Source organism: Carcharhinus amblyrhynchos, chromosome 6 (genome assembly GCF_965287045.1).
Source record: "Carcharhinus amblyrhynchos chromosome 6, sCarAmb.v2.hapA, whole genome shotgun sequence".
NCBI lineage: Eukaryota > Metazoa > Chordata > Chondrichthyes > Carcharhiniformes > Carcharhinidae > Carcharhinus > Carcharhinus amblyrhynchos.
In genome coordinates, this window is record NC_137329.1 from 83,388,140 (window position 1) to 83,402,576 (window position 14,437).

General features: G+C 39.5%; 1 protein-coding gene across 4 annotated transcripts in view; it reads right to left on the reverse strand.

Moving 5' to 3' along the window:
• ptprz1a (protein tyrosine phosphatase receptor type Z1a) overlaps positions 1–14,437 on the reverse strand; it is a 231,950-nt gene that overhangs the window by 99,018 nt on the left and 118,495 nt on the right. For all 4 annotated transcript variants that reach the window (XM_080190807.1, XM_080190809.1, XM_080190808.1 and 1 more), the window contains exons 3-4: positions 5,184–5,363; positions 4,746–4,894 (exon numbers count right to left, since the gene is read on the reverse strand). In XM_080190807.1, coding sequence (XP_080046933.1) covers positions 4,746–4,894; positions 5,184–5,363 — 329 coding nt within the window. The remainder of the gene's footprint in view (positions 1–4,745; positions 4,895–5,183; positions 5,364–14,437) is intronic.

Below are 14,437 nucleotides of genomic sequence, written 5' to 3' on the forward strand. Positions count from 1 at the left end.
ACAAACATTAGTCAAATTTAATGCAACTAAAGATGAAACATGTACTTATATGTACAATTTTATTATATCATATATCATTCCTAAAGAAATACACTTGCTCAGTATTTACAGAAACTTCTAATTATTGTATAAACTAGAACATTGGGTGTATATAGGAAACAGGTACGCAGTGAAATAAAACATTTTACTGCGTCAGGGACCAGATTTAGAATTTAGCTCAGGTCAGTACAATCGTGTGGAAGATTCTTTTCTCTTTGCTGCCTTATTTTAGAGCTGTTAGCTGTAAAGCAGTGGTGGGCAACCTGTGTACAATAAGCCACATGTGGCCCATCAGGATTTTGAATGTGGCCCATGAAACATTTTTGTGACTGTCGCCCATGAGCAGGGCTATCGCATTCCACTGGTTCCCATCCACATTGCTTTTTCCTATCAGTATGACTAAAGTGATACGCGTAAAAAGCAAGGGCATGTGAAGTGAGGTGTGTGCTGATTGTACACAATGTCAAAGCTGAGAGCAATGTTCTCTCTCTGCATCCAATCAAGCATACATACTCTTGTGTTTTTACCATTTGAAATTCAAGATAGTTCTATTAATATATGAATGATTAAACAGTTTCTATAACTTAGGAGCAAGGGGAGGTCCTTCGATCCTGCTCCACCATTCATTACGATCATGGCTGATCATCCAACTTAATAGCCTAATCCTGCTTTCTCCCCATTACCTTTGATCCCATTTGCCCCAAGTACTATATCCAGCCTCCTCTTGAATCCATTCAATGTTTTGGCATCAACTACTTCCTGTGGTAATGAATTTCACAGGCTCACCACTCGTTGGGTGAAGAAATGTCTCCTCACCTTCATCCTAAATGGTCTACCCTGAATCCTCAGACTATGACCCCTGGTTCTGGACTCCCCCACCATCAGGAACATCTTCTCTGCATCTATCCTGTCCAGACCTGTTAGAAATTTATAAGTCTCGATGAGATCCCCCCTCATTCGTCTGAACTACAGCGAAAACAATCCTAACCCCATCAAGCTCTCCTCATACATCAGTCCCGCCATCCCCAGAATCAGCCTGGTAAACCTTCGCTGGTACTCTCTCGAGAGCAAGAACATCCTTCCTCAGGAAAGGGGACCCAAAACTGCACACAATACTATAGGTGTGGCCTCACCAAAGCCCTGTATAGTTGCAACAACACATCCCTACTCCAGTACTCGAAACCTACCTCAATGAAGGCCAACATGCCATTTGCGTTCTTTACCGCCTGCTGCACCTGCATGCTTACCTTCAGTGACTGGTGCACCCAGGTCCCGCTGCACATTCCCCTCTCCCAATTTACAGCCATTCAGGTAGTAATATGTCTCGAAATATTGCATGTATTTAATCTCACTCATGGGTCATTGTTAGTGAACATGTCTGATTTTGATCCTGTGGCCCACTGGAATGAAGGAGGGCCATTCGTAGGGCCCACCCACCAGCCTAGGTTGCCCATCATTGCTCTAAAGTAAATGGATTTATGCAATTGAAAAATGAAGTCCCAGGGAGCACCAGGCTGCAGTACAAAACTAACAATATTTTCAATACCAAATTGACTATCTAACACAACAAAACAAGCCTGATATCAAAGTGATGCAGGAGGCAAGATGGGGCTGAGAAAATATTCCCTGAAAATGAAAATGAAGCAAAATGATAAGACATGATTTTTTTTGACATTTGGCTTTGGGAACGGAAGGAAGTGATTGCAGCTTTGATGGAAAATGACACTGTGCTCTGGCTATCATCTGAAATCTAACTTGTCAAAAATTGAGTTTAGTAAACACAGACCAAATATGGATATGTTTCAGAAAGCAGCACTGATCTACAATTTATCACACTCCCCATAACTCACTAGTTTAGCTCAGTGAACCTGGAATCAATTTGTGTTCAACCGGTAAAGTAGGTTTCATACACACTGCAGATCAGGGGCTGAATTTAGATTCTCAGAAATAGCAAAATAAATTTCTGCTACAGCATAAGACCATAAATTAGTTGGAGCTCTGAGAGGACAAAGGGACTGGAGGCAGCATAAGTGGCTGGTACCAACTAAAGGAGTGTTTGTCTAGAATTGGTATATAGAAACAATAGGATATCCTCAGCTAATATACTGAAAAAAAATCATCTTATTGTCACTCTGGAGAACAAAAAAATGTAAAATGAAGTTTTAATTTGCCTGTTTTTTGTATTTTAATTTTTCAATTGACTTATGGGTTATCCACTTCTGCACTGCAGATATTTGATGATTTTATATACCTGTGGTAGCAACTTCAAACAGGACAAAGTCAAATTACAACAACACAAAGCAAGTGATTTCCCACAATGGAGAAGAAATGTGTCAAATAGCAGTAGTCAGTGGAATAGATAAGCAACAGCCAGTGCACAAGCAGGTAAAGATTATTGCGGTGCCAACGCAGGAAATTTTGGAGGGGGACAGGAAGTGTTTGGGAATTAGAGTTCACCATGGAACCAATGTCATAAGAAAAAATATATTTGGGGACCTTCAAAAAGGGAATTTTAGCAATTAGAGTACCTATTTAACAACAAGACCTCAAGGTTACTTAAGGATTTCCTATGTAATAGGGTAGCACAGTGGTTAGCACTGCTGTCTCACAGCACCAGGGACCTGGGTTTGATTCCCGGCTTCGGTCACTCTGCAGAATGCATGTTCTCCCCGTGTCTGCATGGGTTTCCTCTGGATGCTCCAGTTTCCTCCCAAAGTACGAAAGACATGCTGGTTAAGTGCATCGACCATGCTAAATTCTTCCTCAGTGTGCTCGAACAGACGCAGGAGTGTGGAAACACAAGGGATTTTCACAGTAACTTCATTACAGTGTTAATGTAAGCCTCCTTGTGACACTAATAAATAAACTTAAATTTAAAATGATGTTACTTGGCTACCTGTGCCAGAAAATTAAGATAAGGGAGTTAATTTTATGGCTGTAGTTATGGTACAGGAGAGAAGGGTTAAAATTCCAAAGGCATTGGGACCAATTCTGAAGCAGTTATAGCCTGTTTAGGATGCTGGGGCTTTACATGAATAAAACTGGAATCAAGGTGCTCACTGAGAGAATAGCAAATATTGTGGCGGTAGAGGAAAATATATATGGCAGGGGAAGAGAAAAACAAGGAAAAGGAAATCAAAGGGACAAGATTTAGGAAAGATAATATGAGGAAAAAAATTAGAAAGAGGAGAAAGAAAATTAACATGATTTCCAAACAGGCAGAGGCTGGTTTGACTTTTGTGTAATGTAAATAAAATTGGTAAACTCCAGGGATGAACATGGGAGGCAATTATGTAATAGCACTGAGTAATATGGCTTAAGCTAGGGTGGGACAATAAAATGGGATTTCCTGGTTACAAAATACTAAAGAGGATTAGAGTAGAAAAGGGTGGCAGTGTTAAAAGATCCTATTACAGCATGAGAAAATAGAGATGACATGGGGGTGATGCAAAAGCTGAATCTATTTGCCTAAAGTTATCAAATAAAAAGAGTTTTGGGATATTAGAGACTGCCAGACAGCTGATGGGAGATAACAGAACAGACAAGTGGACAAAATGCAAGACAACAAAGCCTAAATTGATATAAAGGTTGAGCAATATGCGTAGCAAAGAAAGTAGAACTTTCTACAGTGTGTCCAGGACTACTTTGAGATCAGTCATTCTTACTGAGATTAATGAACCCCTGGAGATCCGCAGAAACCTTTTTGGTTGTCAGTGATGGTGAGCCAGCCTTACGGCAGTTAGGGCAACTGGTGCCATGATCAAGATTAAGCCTGCAAATAGAGGCCAGAGATATGCTCTGCCTCCTGTGAGTTACTGCACTCTTCTGCTTCTTTAGTCGCTCTCCACACTCTGCTTACCCAAAGCTCCAACTCTTTCTTTGCTCCCCTACAGCCTACTTCATTGCTCTTCCCTCTCAGGTTGCACTTCCCCAATGCTTTCTCCATTTCCCTGCTCTTCATGTTCTTGCCAAAGATAGACAGACTCTGGGGTTCAAATAGGCACCCACTGGTTGTAAAGCACTTCTAGATGCCCTAAGGATGTGGTATGGTTTCGTTATCTCAGGAAGAATATGCTTGCCTTTGAGGTGATCCAGTGAAGATTTACTCATAGAGTCCTCAAAAAGGAAAGTTGTCCTGTAATGAGAGGTTGAGTAGAATGGGACAGAATATTGTAATTTGGAAGAAAAAGAGGTGATCTCATTGAACATTATAAAACTGTGAGGGGGCTTGGCAGGGTAAATACTGAGAGGCTGTTTCCTCTGGCTAGAAAGTCATGACCTTGAGGCAAAATATCTGAATTGGGACTTGATCATTTCCCACTGAGATGAAAAGGAATTTGTACATTCAGAGGATTGTGAATCTTTGAAATTCTCTACTCCAAAGGAGTATGGAAGCTCATTCATTGAGTATGTTCAAGACTGAAATGGATAGCTTTTTGGACTCTAAGGGGAATCTGGCAGGGAAGTGGAATTGAGATCAAAAATCAGCTATGACCTTATTGAAGGGTGGAGCAGGTTTGAGCGGCTGTAATTTCTTATGTTTGTATGTCAAAATGCCACCCAAATAGAAGATCTTTTCTTTCTCTTAATAAATGATAACATTCAAATACAACGCAGATGTACTGAGTATTGAGTGTGGTGCAGTTTTCCTCCTGAAATCAAAGCAGAAAAGCCTCAGCTTAACATGAAATATAAAAGCAAATCACCTCCAACGGGAATTTTTGCCCATCTATGGTATGTTCTGATCCATCCGATGCGTTACACTTGCCCCAGTGGAACATTATCTTGCCTGCTTTGTATCTGGATTTCATGCCACCACCACTGATGTAATATTCATCTGTCAAATTAATTTCCACTGGAGATCAAGAATGAAAGATGTTTGACATTAGATATCCTGCCTTAAATGTATTAGACACAGTATTAAAACAGTCATTAGGATCATATATTCATACAGCGCTGATTGTCATGCATTTCAGTAGTGAGGTTCTTCTAAGGAAACAAATAGCAAGAACTAAAACGCATCTTGATTCTAATTGCACAGTAACAAATCAATCCTAAGTATATGGGAAAATACCTTGAAATGTAGCGGTGATATTTTTCATGGGAATAATGCATTGTATTGAAATAGAAAGTGGCGAGAATACCTGTTTTCCCATTATTGTGAATGACTGTACTTTCGCTGGATTCATGTTCCCAACCCTCAAAGAGCAGCTTCCGAAAATTCAGGTTTACTTGAGTAAAACCATCATCAATATTGATGGGGGATTGTCTAGGACCAGAGCAACTTGGATATTTCTTCACCCATTTCTTCTCGTTTAAGTAACCTGAAGAAAAGCATCAAAAGTGTCAACTATGTTGGTCAACGATTTTGGCAAAATTGGTTTAAAGTACTGTAGTTTAAAAGTGGTTTTAGCAAGGCTATCGAGCATTACCTTAGTTACAGCAAGATAATCCAGAATAAAAATGAGGATGGTAACAATAGCTGACTAATGTTATGAGGATATAATGCAATCAAAGGACTCTAACTACTCCAGAAATCAGATACGTATCCATTATTTAGAACCACATCATTGTTGAACAGCCACAGCCCCAGCCATTATATAATCTTGGAATCGAGGTCACTTACCTCACCTGACACACAAATTGAGAAAATTGGACTAGGCATTTGCAACTCGCCAAATCTTATTTCCCATTGACTTTATTGCTAGGCAGAAGGGTTAAGTTAAAATGACTTCTGCTGACGGATGATAGTGTCTATAGTGCCATGTGTGTTGTAGGCTCCTCGGTTCGGCTTGATGAAGTTTCAAATATCTTAGAAGCCTATTGTTAATGAATGGAACTACTGCAATGGTGGGGATTTTTGGTAAGGCTTAGGAACAGTCAACTATATTTTTAAAATTTCATTCATGGGATATGGTTACCAGTGACAAGCCCAGCATTTATTTCCATCCCTCAACAAGGTGGTGGTGAGCCACCATCTTGAACCGTTACACTCCACTTGGTGTAGGTACACCCAATGTGCTGTTAGGGAATGTATTCCAGAATTTTAACTCAACAATTGGCCTGTTGTCTTGCAAATTTCAAATCTGGTTTCAGTATACTAGCATCAACTATTATGAGTCAGACCTTGCAAGAACTCTGAAGACAGAGGGAGACAGATAGTTATGCTGGAACCTATTATAGAACAGAAACTTAACACCAGTCACAACCTAAAGTAACTTGTGGTTAGAATTGCTTGCTTTTTCCTGGGAAGACAAATGAAACACAAAGATATGCCAGAACACGGAGTTGAGTCAGACATGCTGTAATACAGACAACCTTTGGCAAAGCACATTGGAACTAAAGATTATGAATAAACTTATATGTAAATGAAGGAGGTTACTGCCACGGGGTTCAACTGAATGTGATTCAGTTGCCATATTAAAAGGTAGAACATCTCGGCATAATAGATTGTTTGTACATTTTATCCTCGAATAAGAATCAGTTGGTTAACTTTACTTGAGTATCTGTGACCTGACTGAAATGACCCCCACTTTGTCTTTCGAACTGGCAGAGCTGAAGATGTTTTGGCTTGATATAGCAATTAGCTGCAGCATAAACCAATGCCCCATGAATGAGTATTGCTACTTATATATATATATTGTCATTCATTCAGGCATGGGGAATTCAAATAATAAAGGAGCACCTTTCACAATCCTGATTGGAAGATACAGGATATACTTTTCCATTAATCAGATTCTGGTACATCAAAGCTAAAATGTTGAATGGCTTACAACTTTCATCTCTTCGGTTCTGAGTTCAAGTCTAACCTGAATGATACAAAGAATGGTTTCAGTTTGGATCTCTCTTCCACAAATGCCAAAACTAATATTAGATCAATCATCGATTTTAATTGATAGATGGTTGTCAACCCAAGATTTAAAAGATGGGGTAAAGATGAGTAAGCAAAGTAAAGTCACAGATCAGCCATGATCTTCTGAATGGCAGCAGCGCAAGTTTGATGAGTTAAATTACCTACTCCTGTCCAATGCTCCTATGAGTGCCTCCTCTCTCTCTGCTACGTGACATATGTTTGATAGGGGCAGCCCCGTATTATGATGCCCAACCATCTTCAGTAGCTTCATCAAACTTCAGCAACTTCTATCATAAGATCAGAGGTGGGGATGTTTGCTGATTTTTATATAGTACTCAGTGCTATTCATGACAATCTTGCAATCCATGCCTAAGACCTGGACAATACATAATTTGACTGATAAATAGCAAGTAACATTCATGCCACACAAGTGCCAGCAATTACCATCTCCATCAAGAGACAATCTAAGCATCTCCCCTTGACACTCATCATCCTAGTGGTTATCATGAACCAGAAACTGAACTCAACCAACCATATAAATACTGTGACTTGAAGAACAGGTCAGGGGCTGGAAATTCTGCAGAGAATAACTCACTTCCTGACTGATCCACCTCATACAAGATACAAGTCAGGAGTATGATTGAATCCACTCCACTTATCTGGCTGAGTGCAGTTCCAACAACACTCAAAGATCAACACTATCAAAGGCAAAGTGGTCTACTGCCCCATTCGCACCATTTCCACCAACAGCCACTCCCTTTCCCATTGACTTACAGTGGCAGCAGTGTGCACAGCTATAAGATGCACTGCAGGGACTCAAAGTTTTTCGACAGCATCTTCCAACCAAAAATCTCTACCATCTCGAAGGAAAAGTCAGTGCATACATGGGAACACCACCATCTGAAAATTCCCCTCCAAACTATACACCATCCTGACTTGGAACAATATCATCCTGTACATTTAGTGTTGTTGGGTCAAATTCTGAAACTCCCTGCCCAACAAATGATATACCTACCCCATAAAAACTGCAGTGCCTCAAGGAGGCAACTCACCATCATATTCTCAGGGGCAATTAGGAAATGGCAATAAATGCTAGTGTAGTCAGTGATGCCCACATCCCTTGAAGGAATGAAAAAACTAGTTGTGTTTTGCATTATAAAAAAATAACAGTTTTAAATTGCACATCAGAGAAACTATCTGACATGTATAATATCCAACTGGTGGAGATGGGCGCTGTTACAAAGTTGGGGATGAGGAATGTCACTCATACAGAATGATAAGCCACATATAGACATGATGTTTGCAGCACTGCAAATTCAAGAATTATAATGCAAACAGGATAAGGATTTCTATATGGTGCTTGTTGACTTGACCAATGTTTTTGACACAGAAAGCTGAGAAGGTCTGTGGAAGCTTATGTACAAATATGGCTGCCCTCAAAAATGATCAGGGACATTTTGATGCCATTGCAAATTTATATATCATCAGCTGCTTTTTCTGTTACCAACGTGAAATAACTCTTCAGAGGCCAGTGTCCCTCCACCAGGTTCCCTTTACTTCCAAGTTCTATTCCACTCCTAAAAGTTCATCAAGTACAAAATCAAGAAACTGGAGTGCCAGAAACCCTGAGACTCAATATATTTACAGGTGCGATTCCCTGATTAGGCAGACTATTAGTACCTCAATCAGGGAGCTCATACTCCAAGAGGCCTACTCATGGGCCTCATTGAGGTCATTACACAATGGTACAAAGGCTGTGTATTGATTCCTGTTCTGTTTGTTATATACGTCTTGACTATACTCTAGGACACACTCCAAGATCTTGACACAGGAATGCACATTCAATTCAAGACATATGGCTATCTACTCAGCTTGTAAAGGCTTAAAACCTGGACAAAGGTCACTGAATAGCAACTGAATTAACTCATATTCACAGATGACTTAGCACATACTCCAAAGGATACAGCTGCTTGTTGATCAGTTTGCCCTAGCTTCAGAAGACTTTGACTTGCCAATAAGTCTATTGAAGACAGAGATCCTGTATCAACCCTCTCCTGGCCACAAGACACCAAAACCATTACCAAAAACACACCCTTCTGTTCAGTACAGAGGTTCTGCTCTCTTCCGTGTATTCTCTTTGCCAGCACTATTCTTGATGATTAAATCAACCATTGCCTGACAAAGGCAAGCTCATGTTGAGCAGGCTCACTCACAGACTCTGGAGAGCACATGGAAAGTCTACCAGGCAGTGGTACTTACATCACTTCTTTATGGCTTTGGGATTTGGATAACCTACCAGCATCACATAAAGTAACTAGAAGCATTCCATCTTCATTGTCTGAGATTTATTTGCAACCTCAGGTGGCAAGACAAAATCCTCAACACAGACATCCTTGCAAAGTGCTCCACATCTGGCATTGAGAGTATGCTCAGCCTCACTGGGCCAATCATGTGGCTTTCATAGAAAATTCTCACATACCAAAGGCATTGCACTGAATAGTTTAGGAAAAACACCAAATTAGATCTGGAAATATGAATTTTGAATAAGACCAGTGAGTTTTTTTAAACAGACATACAGATCAAAGGCAATCACTGGCTGAATTGCTGTTGGTGATGCTCTTCAAGACAATGGAACCACACTGTTTCCAGACAAAGATACTTCCAAAGCATACTGAAACAAATCGCCATTCTCCAATGGAGATAATGCGACATAAGAGACGATCAGTACTGTCTCATCAAGAGATATCCTGTGTGTGATGTCCAGGTGGATTTGTGAATTTTAATTCCAGGAATTAACAGAGACTAAGAGAAAAGCCAGGTGAAAAGCTGCCCCAGGACCCGGGCACTAAAATTTGAGGGCAGCCCAGCCAGGTGGCAACAAATAAGAGATCTCGCCTGGGTTAACAAACTTGAGAAACTTTATTTTGGGACCGGTCGTGACATTATTCTACAGCCAGCGGAGCCTGGGAACAAAAACTAAACTTAGTTTTAAAGACACTTGAAAGCCAACATTTGAACTTGCAAGTTTGATCTTAAAGTATCAGAAAAAGCAACCTTGGACAGACCAAAGTGGAGAAGTCGCTATCATCAAACAAATTCGACGTTTGAGAAGAGCAGAGTCAAATGCCTTCAAGACAAGTGAATATAACACAAAGTCAATGTCTCCATTCATTCCTTCAGCACTGATTTTGTATACAGGATTTGCAATTGGTTATGTAAATCGAGACTTGGTGTTGGGTCCATTCATTTGTTTGAAGAGAGGAGAGGACAGAACTAGTACGAGTTATAAAATGGTTTTCTTTTATTGAACAGAAATTTAAAAAATTAACATAACAGAAGCAAAGGAAAGCATACTTAGAGACTGGCTTCTCAGCCAGGCCCTGAGCTGAACTGAACTTGAACACATTGAACTAAAATCCAAGCTATAATTCAACCCTTATCTCATTATTGGAAGTGTTTTTTGCCTTCTATCTCCCACCCTTATCTGTTATTGGAAGTGTTTCACGCAGGCTATCTCTGTCTAGAAAAAGCAATCCTTGCAGCTGCTGTCATGCTTTTGCTTGCCTGCATTCAAATTTTAGTTAACTAAATGTGTTTTTGATTCTACATGTAGTCAAGCCAGCTATGATTGCTAAGCTTAGCAGAGTTAGTTAACCCCAACAGTCTAGCATTTAACTGAAATTGTGCATAGGCAGAAATATCTTAAAATTAAATCTTTGCATAGACTGAAGCCAACAGGGCTATGCATACACAGGATCCCTAATGTCACACATAAGATGACATCAACCTAGACCATAAACCAGTCTTTTGTTTTATGGTGAATACTTATCCATCGAAGTGACGGGGGAACCATTACTCTACATTGAAACCTTCTATATCTGGTCTGAGTATTCCAGCTTAATGAACACAAAAATAATAATCAAAAAGAAAAAGTGGCAGATTTAGTTTAATTCCCAATAAGTTTGATATTTCTATGCAATCAAAGAAATGACAGAATCCATATTCAACAAATAAAATGAGGATTGGAGAAAAACACTCTCTCCTCACAGCAAAATTTGAAAACTTCGCTGTTAATAAAAGTTAGGCAGTGTATTTTGGTGAAGTGTACTTCATGCCCATGTGGCAACATCATGTAAATTCTCCTGCCATACCATATCAGACGACAATGCTTCTGTACCCTGACTGTCTTTTTCTTAGATCACTGATTGTTGGAGAATAAAGAATAATAATAGGAAATTATGGATTTGTAACAGCACATCCATAAGGATGGTTAAAGGGAAGATGACAAATGCTGCAAATCTGAAATAAAGAAGATAAAATACTAGCATTGGATGTGTAGCTCAATCAGTTTCTGAACAAGAGAGATGAGCTATCAAGTCAGTTGTAAACTTTTAACCAGGTTTCAGAGTTCCCATTTTATTTCATGAGTTCCAGGATGTATTGTCTTCAGTATATATTACGGCGAAAAAAACTGAGTTCAAGATTTTAATTGAAACTGCAGTGAAATGCTTAAACTAGAAGTCATGGCGGCTGTTTTGTTTAGGTTTACCTCTGCCTTTGGGCATTAGCGCCTGTAGGTAAACTAAATTCTCAAATTCTACCCAGAGTTAGCAAGTGACATTGTAGCTAGTACATCGCCAATGTCCCTGGGGCTGTCAGTTGCCTGTAATTATAATCAGTTGCAACTGCTATTAACCCCGGTCTCAGAAATGACAAACTGAGGCATGCTTGATGTATCTCTGTCTCAATAGTTTGAAAGCAACAACACTCAGGCTATGTGCAGAAAAACATCCAGAACAAACCTGTCCAGCAACCATGCAAATGATAAGGGAAGGCTAATAGTTCATGTTTGTTCTACTGAGCAAGTTAGAATTGATTTAAAAGGAAACCTGCTTATCTGAAAGCACTCAGTTTTATTCAAAGAAACTTGTTTAGCAAAAAACATATTCTGCTTCTAATATCTGTCAGGTTGACTGGAATAAATAAGTCTCAGTCGACGTCATCACTTTCATTCACTTGTTTAAACCAAGTAGTTTCATCCAAACAACAGTCTGTAGAGCCGAGTGTGTCCATTTTATAGGTCTCCAAGACACATAGCTTTTGCCAAAGAGTTCCATGAGAATCCTAGAACTCTTATTATTTTGATCCTAGAAAATTTCTAAAAAAAAAATGAACATTACATAATAAATTTGTTTTTGATGTTTTAGTTGGGTTACATGGTTTGGTGTTATGGAGAGATTAGCATGTCACAAGAATGAGTAAATTTCTGCTATATACCTCAGGGCAGATAACACCCAGTCACTGTGTTGGAGTTCAGAGGATCTGAAGATCTGCAAAGGTATGCTTCTAGTAGCACACACAAGAGTTTTGAGAAAAGGCCTGAATCATAAAAATGGCACTATCAATATTCTAACAATATTGTAGCATATAAATTATATTATTGAAATCTCTTGTTCAAATTACTAGCGCACTCAATAGTGATACTAGAATCATGGAACAGCTACAGCACAGGAGGAGGCCATTCAGTCTGTCATGTCAATGCTGGCTCTCAAAGAACTAATCAGTTAGTTTCATTCCCTCGCCCGTTCCTTGGAGCCCTGCAAATGCTCTTTCTTCAGGTGCTTATCTTATTCCATTTTGAAAGCCAAGATTAAATCAGTCTCCACCACACTAGTTGTACTGATACCCCTCCGAATAAAACTCCTTTTAGCACTCCTACTCTGGGTAATCCTTGCAGCAGCATTTTGCATATGGGGAATTAACAGCAGCATGCTATTACACAATATCAGCCAGTTACAACCTGTGTCCATTTCTGTGCAAAACAATGATGACGGTTTGCTGTCCATTGTGTATAAATCACAACAGTTTAGAGGAAGATTGACTGAATGGAAGGAATTGTCTTCTCAGTTAACAAAACAGAGGTCCTAACTTTATTTTAGTCCTACTGCACTTATAAGGGAGGAAAGAACATTAAATGAAATTTCAAGTGTATGTGGTTCAATTGTCTTGCATATCACTGAGAAAAATACCAAAGGACCCTTTATCCTGATAGATTGGATTACAACTGCTAAATTCAATGTAACAAATAAATCTGCTTGACACATTGTGTACTTCCAGTTACAACATCAAACTATGGATAAAACAGAAACAAAATACTTCCCACACAGCATTTTGTATTTCCATGACACCTCACATCAGTAATAGAACATTCTGTCACCTTGCCTTTGAGATGCTGTGGTTCTGTGCAGCAATATAAGTGCCACATTACAAGCCTATAAAATGCACACTTGGTAGAGTTGAACAAGTAATCAAGCAAAGCGGAGTCTGCACCCACATCCTAGGGGATAATTACATTAATTTTATATGCCATTTTATTTCAAATCAAACACATAATAACATACAAAGCTCTTTATCTGTCGAATTAAAACAGCGATGCGTCATCCATGATGTTCGAAAGGTTTAAAAAAAAGAAATTGCGGAAATGATGGAATACTGCTCCATGAGGCAAAATATTTTAGCTTCAATCTCCTGAAGGACAGTCATATGGACTTGTGGTGGTTGTTTCGCTAAGGGCAACACAGCAGAGTAAAGGGACAGTCACCGTAGGACTTGAAGCGTTAACTCTGCTTCTCTCTTCACTCAGCAGCTACTTGCAACATTTTCTGTTTTTGTTTCAAATTTCCAGCATACACAATATTTTGTTTTTGTTATTACTATGTTTGTTCAGGCTTCATTTTGAATTATTTACATGGTTTTAATTTAGATTAAGGCATCAAGATCCTGGAGGTTATCACTGACCAGAAATTGAACTGGACTAGACATATAAATCCTGTGGCAATAAGAGCTGGTCAGAGGCTGAGAAATCTGTGATGAGTAATTTACTTCTGTTCACCATCTACAAGGCACAAGTCATGAATGTGATGGAATATTGTTCACTTGAACTCCAATAACACTAAAGAACCTTATCACCATCCAGGACAAAGCAGCTTGCTTGATTGGCACCCCATCTACCACCTTAAACATTCACTCCTTCCACCACCAATACACAATGCCTGCAAAATGTGCCATCTACTAGGCGCACTGCACAGAGTCACAAAGCTTTCTTAGATAGCACTTTCCAAGCTCATAGCCTCCACCACCTAAAAGGACAAGGGCAGGAGATGCATGGGAACACCATCACCTGCAAGTCACACACCAACATGCCTTGAAACTATATCACTGCTCCTCCTCTGTTGCTGGGCAAAAATTCTGGAACTCTCTTCCTAACATCACTGTGGGTGTACCTACACCACAGGGTCTGCAATATTCAAGAAGACAACTCACCACCCTCTTCTTAAGGGCACCTAGGGATGGTCAATAAATGCTAGCCTAGCCAGTAACTCACATCCTGTGAAAGAATTAATAAAAAACAGAGCAACCATTATCACCAATTCAATGAGCACAATTTATAGTCATCCTACAGTAAGATGTAAAAGACATACCAAGCTTTCCCACAGTTGACAATCTCACTTGACTTTCAAAAAATGAATCCTCTACATCCTTTCC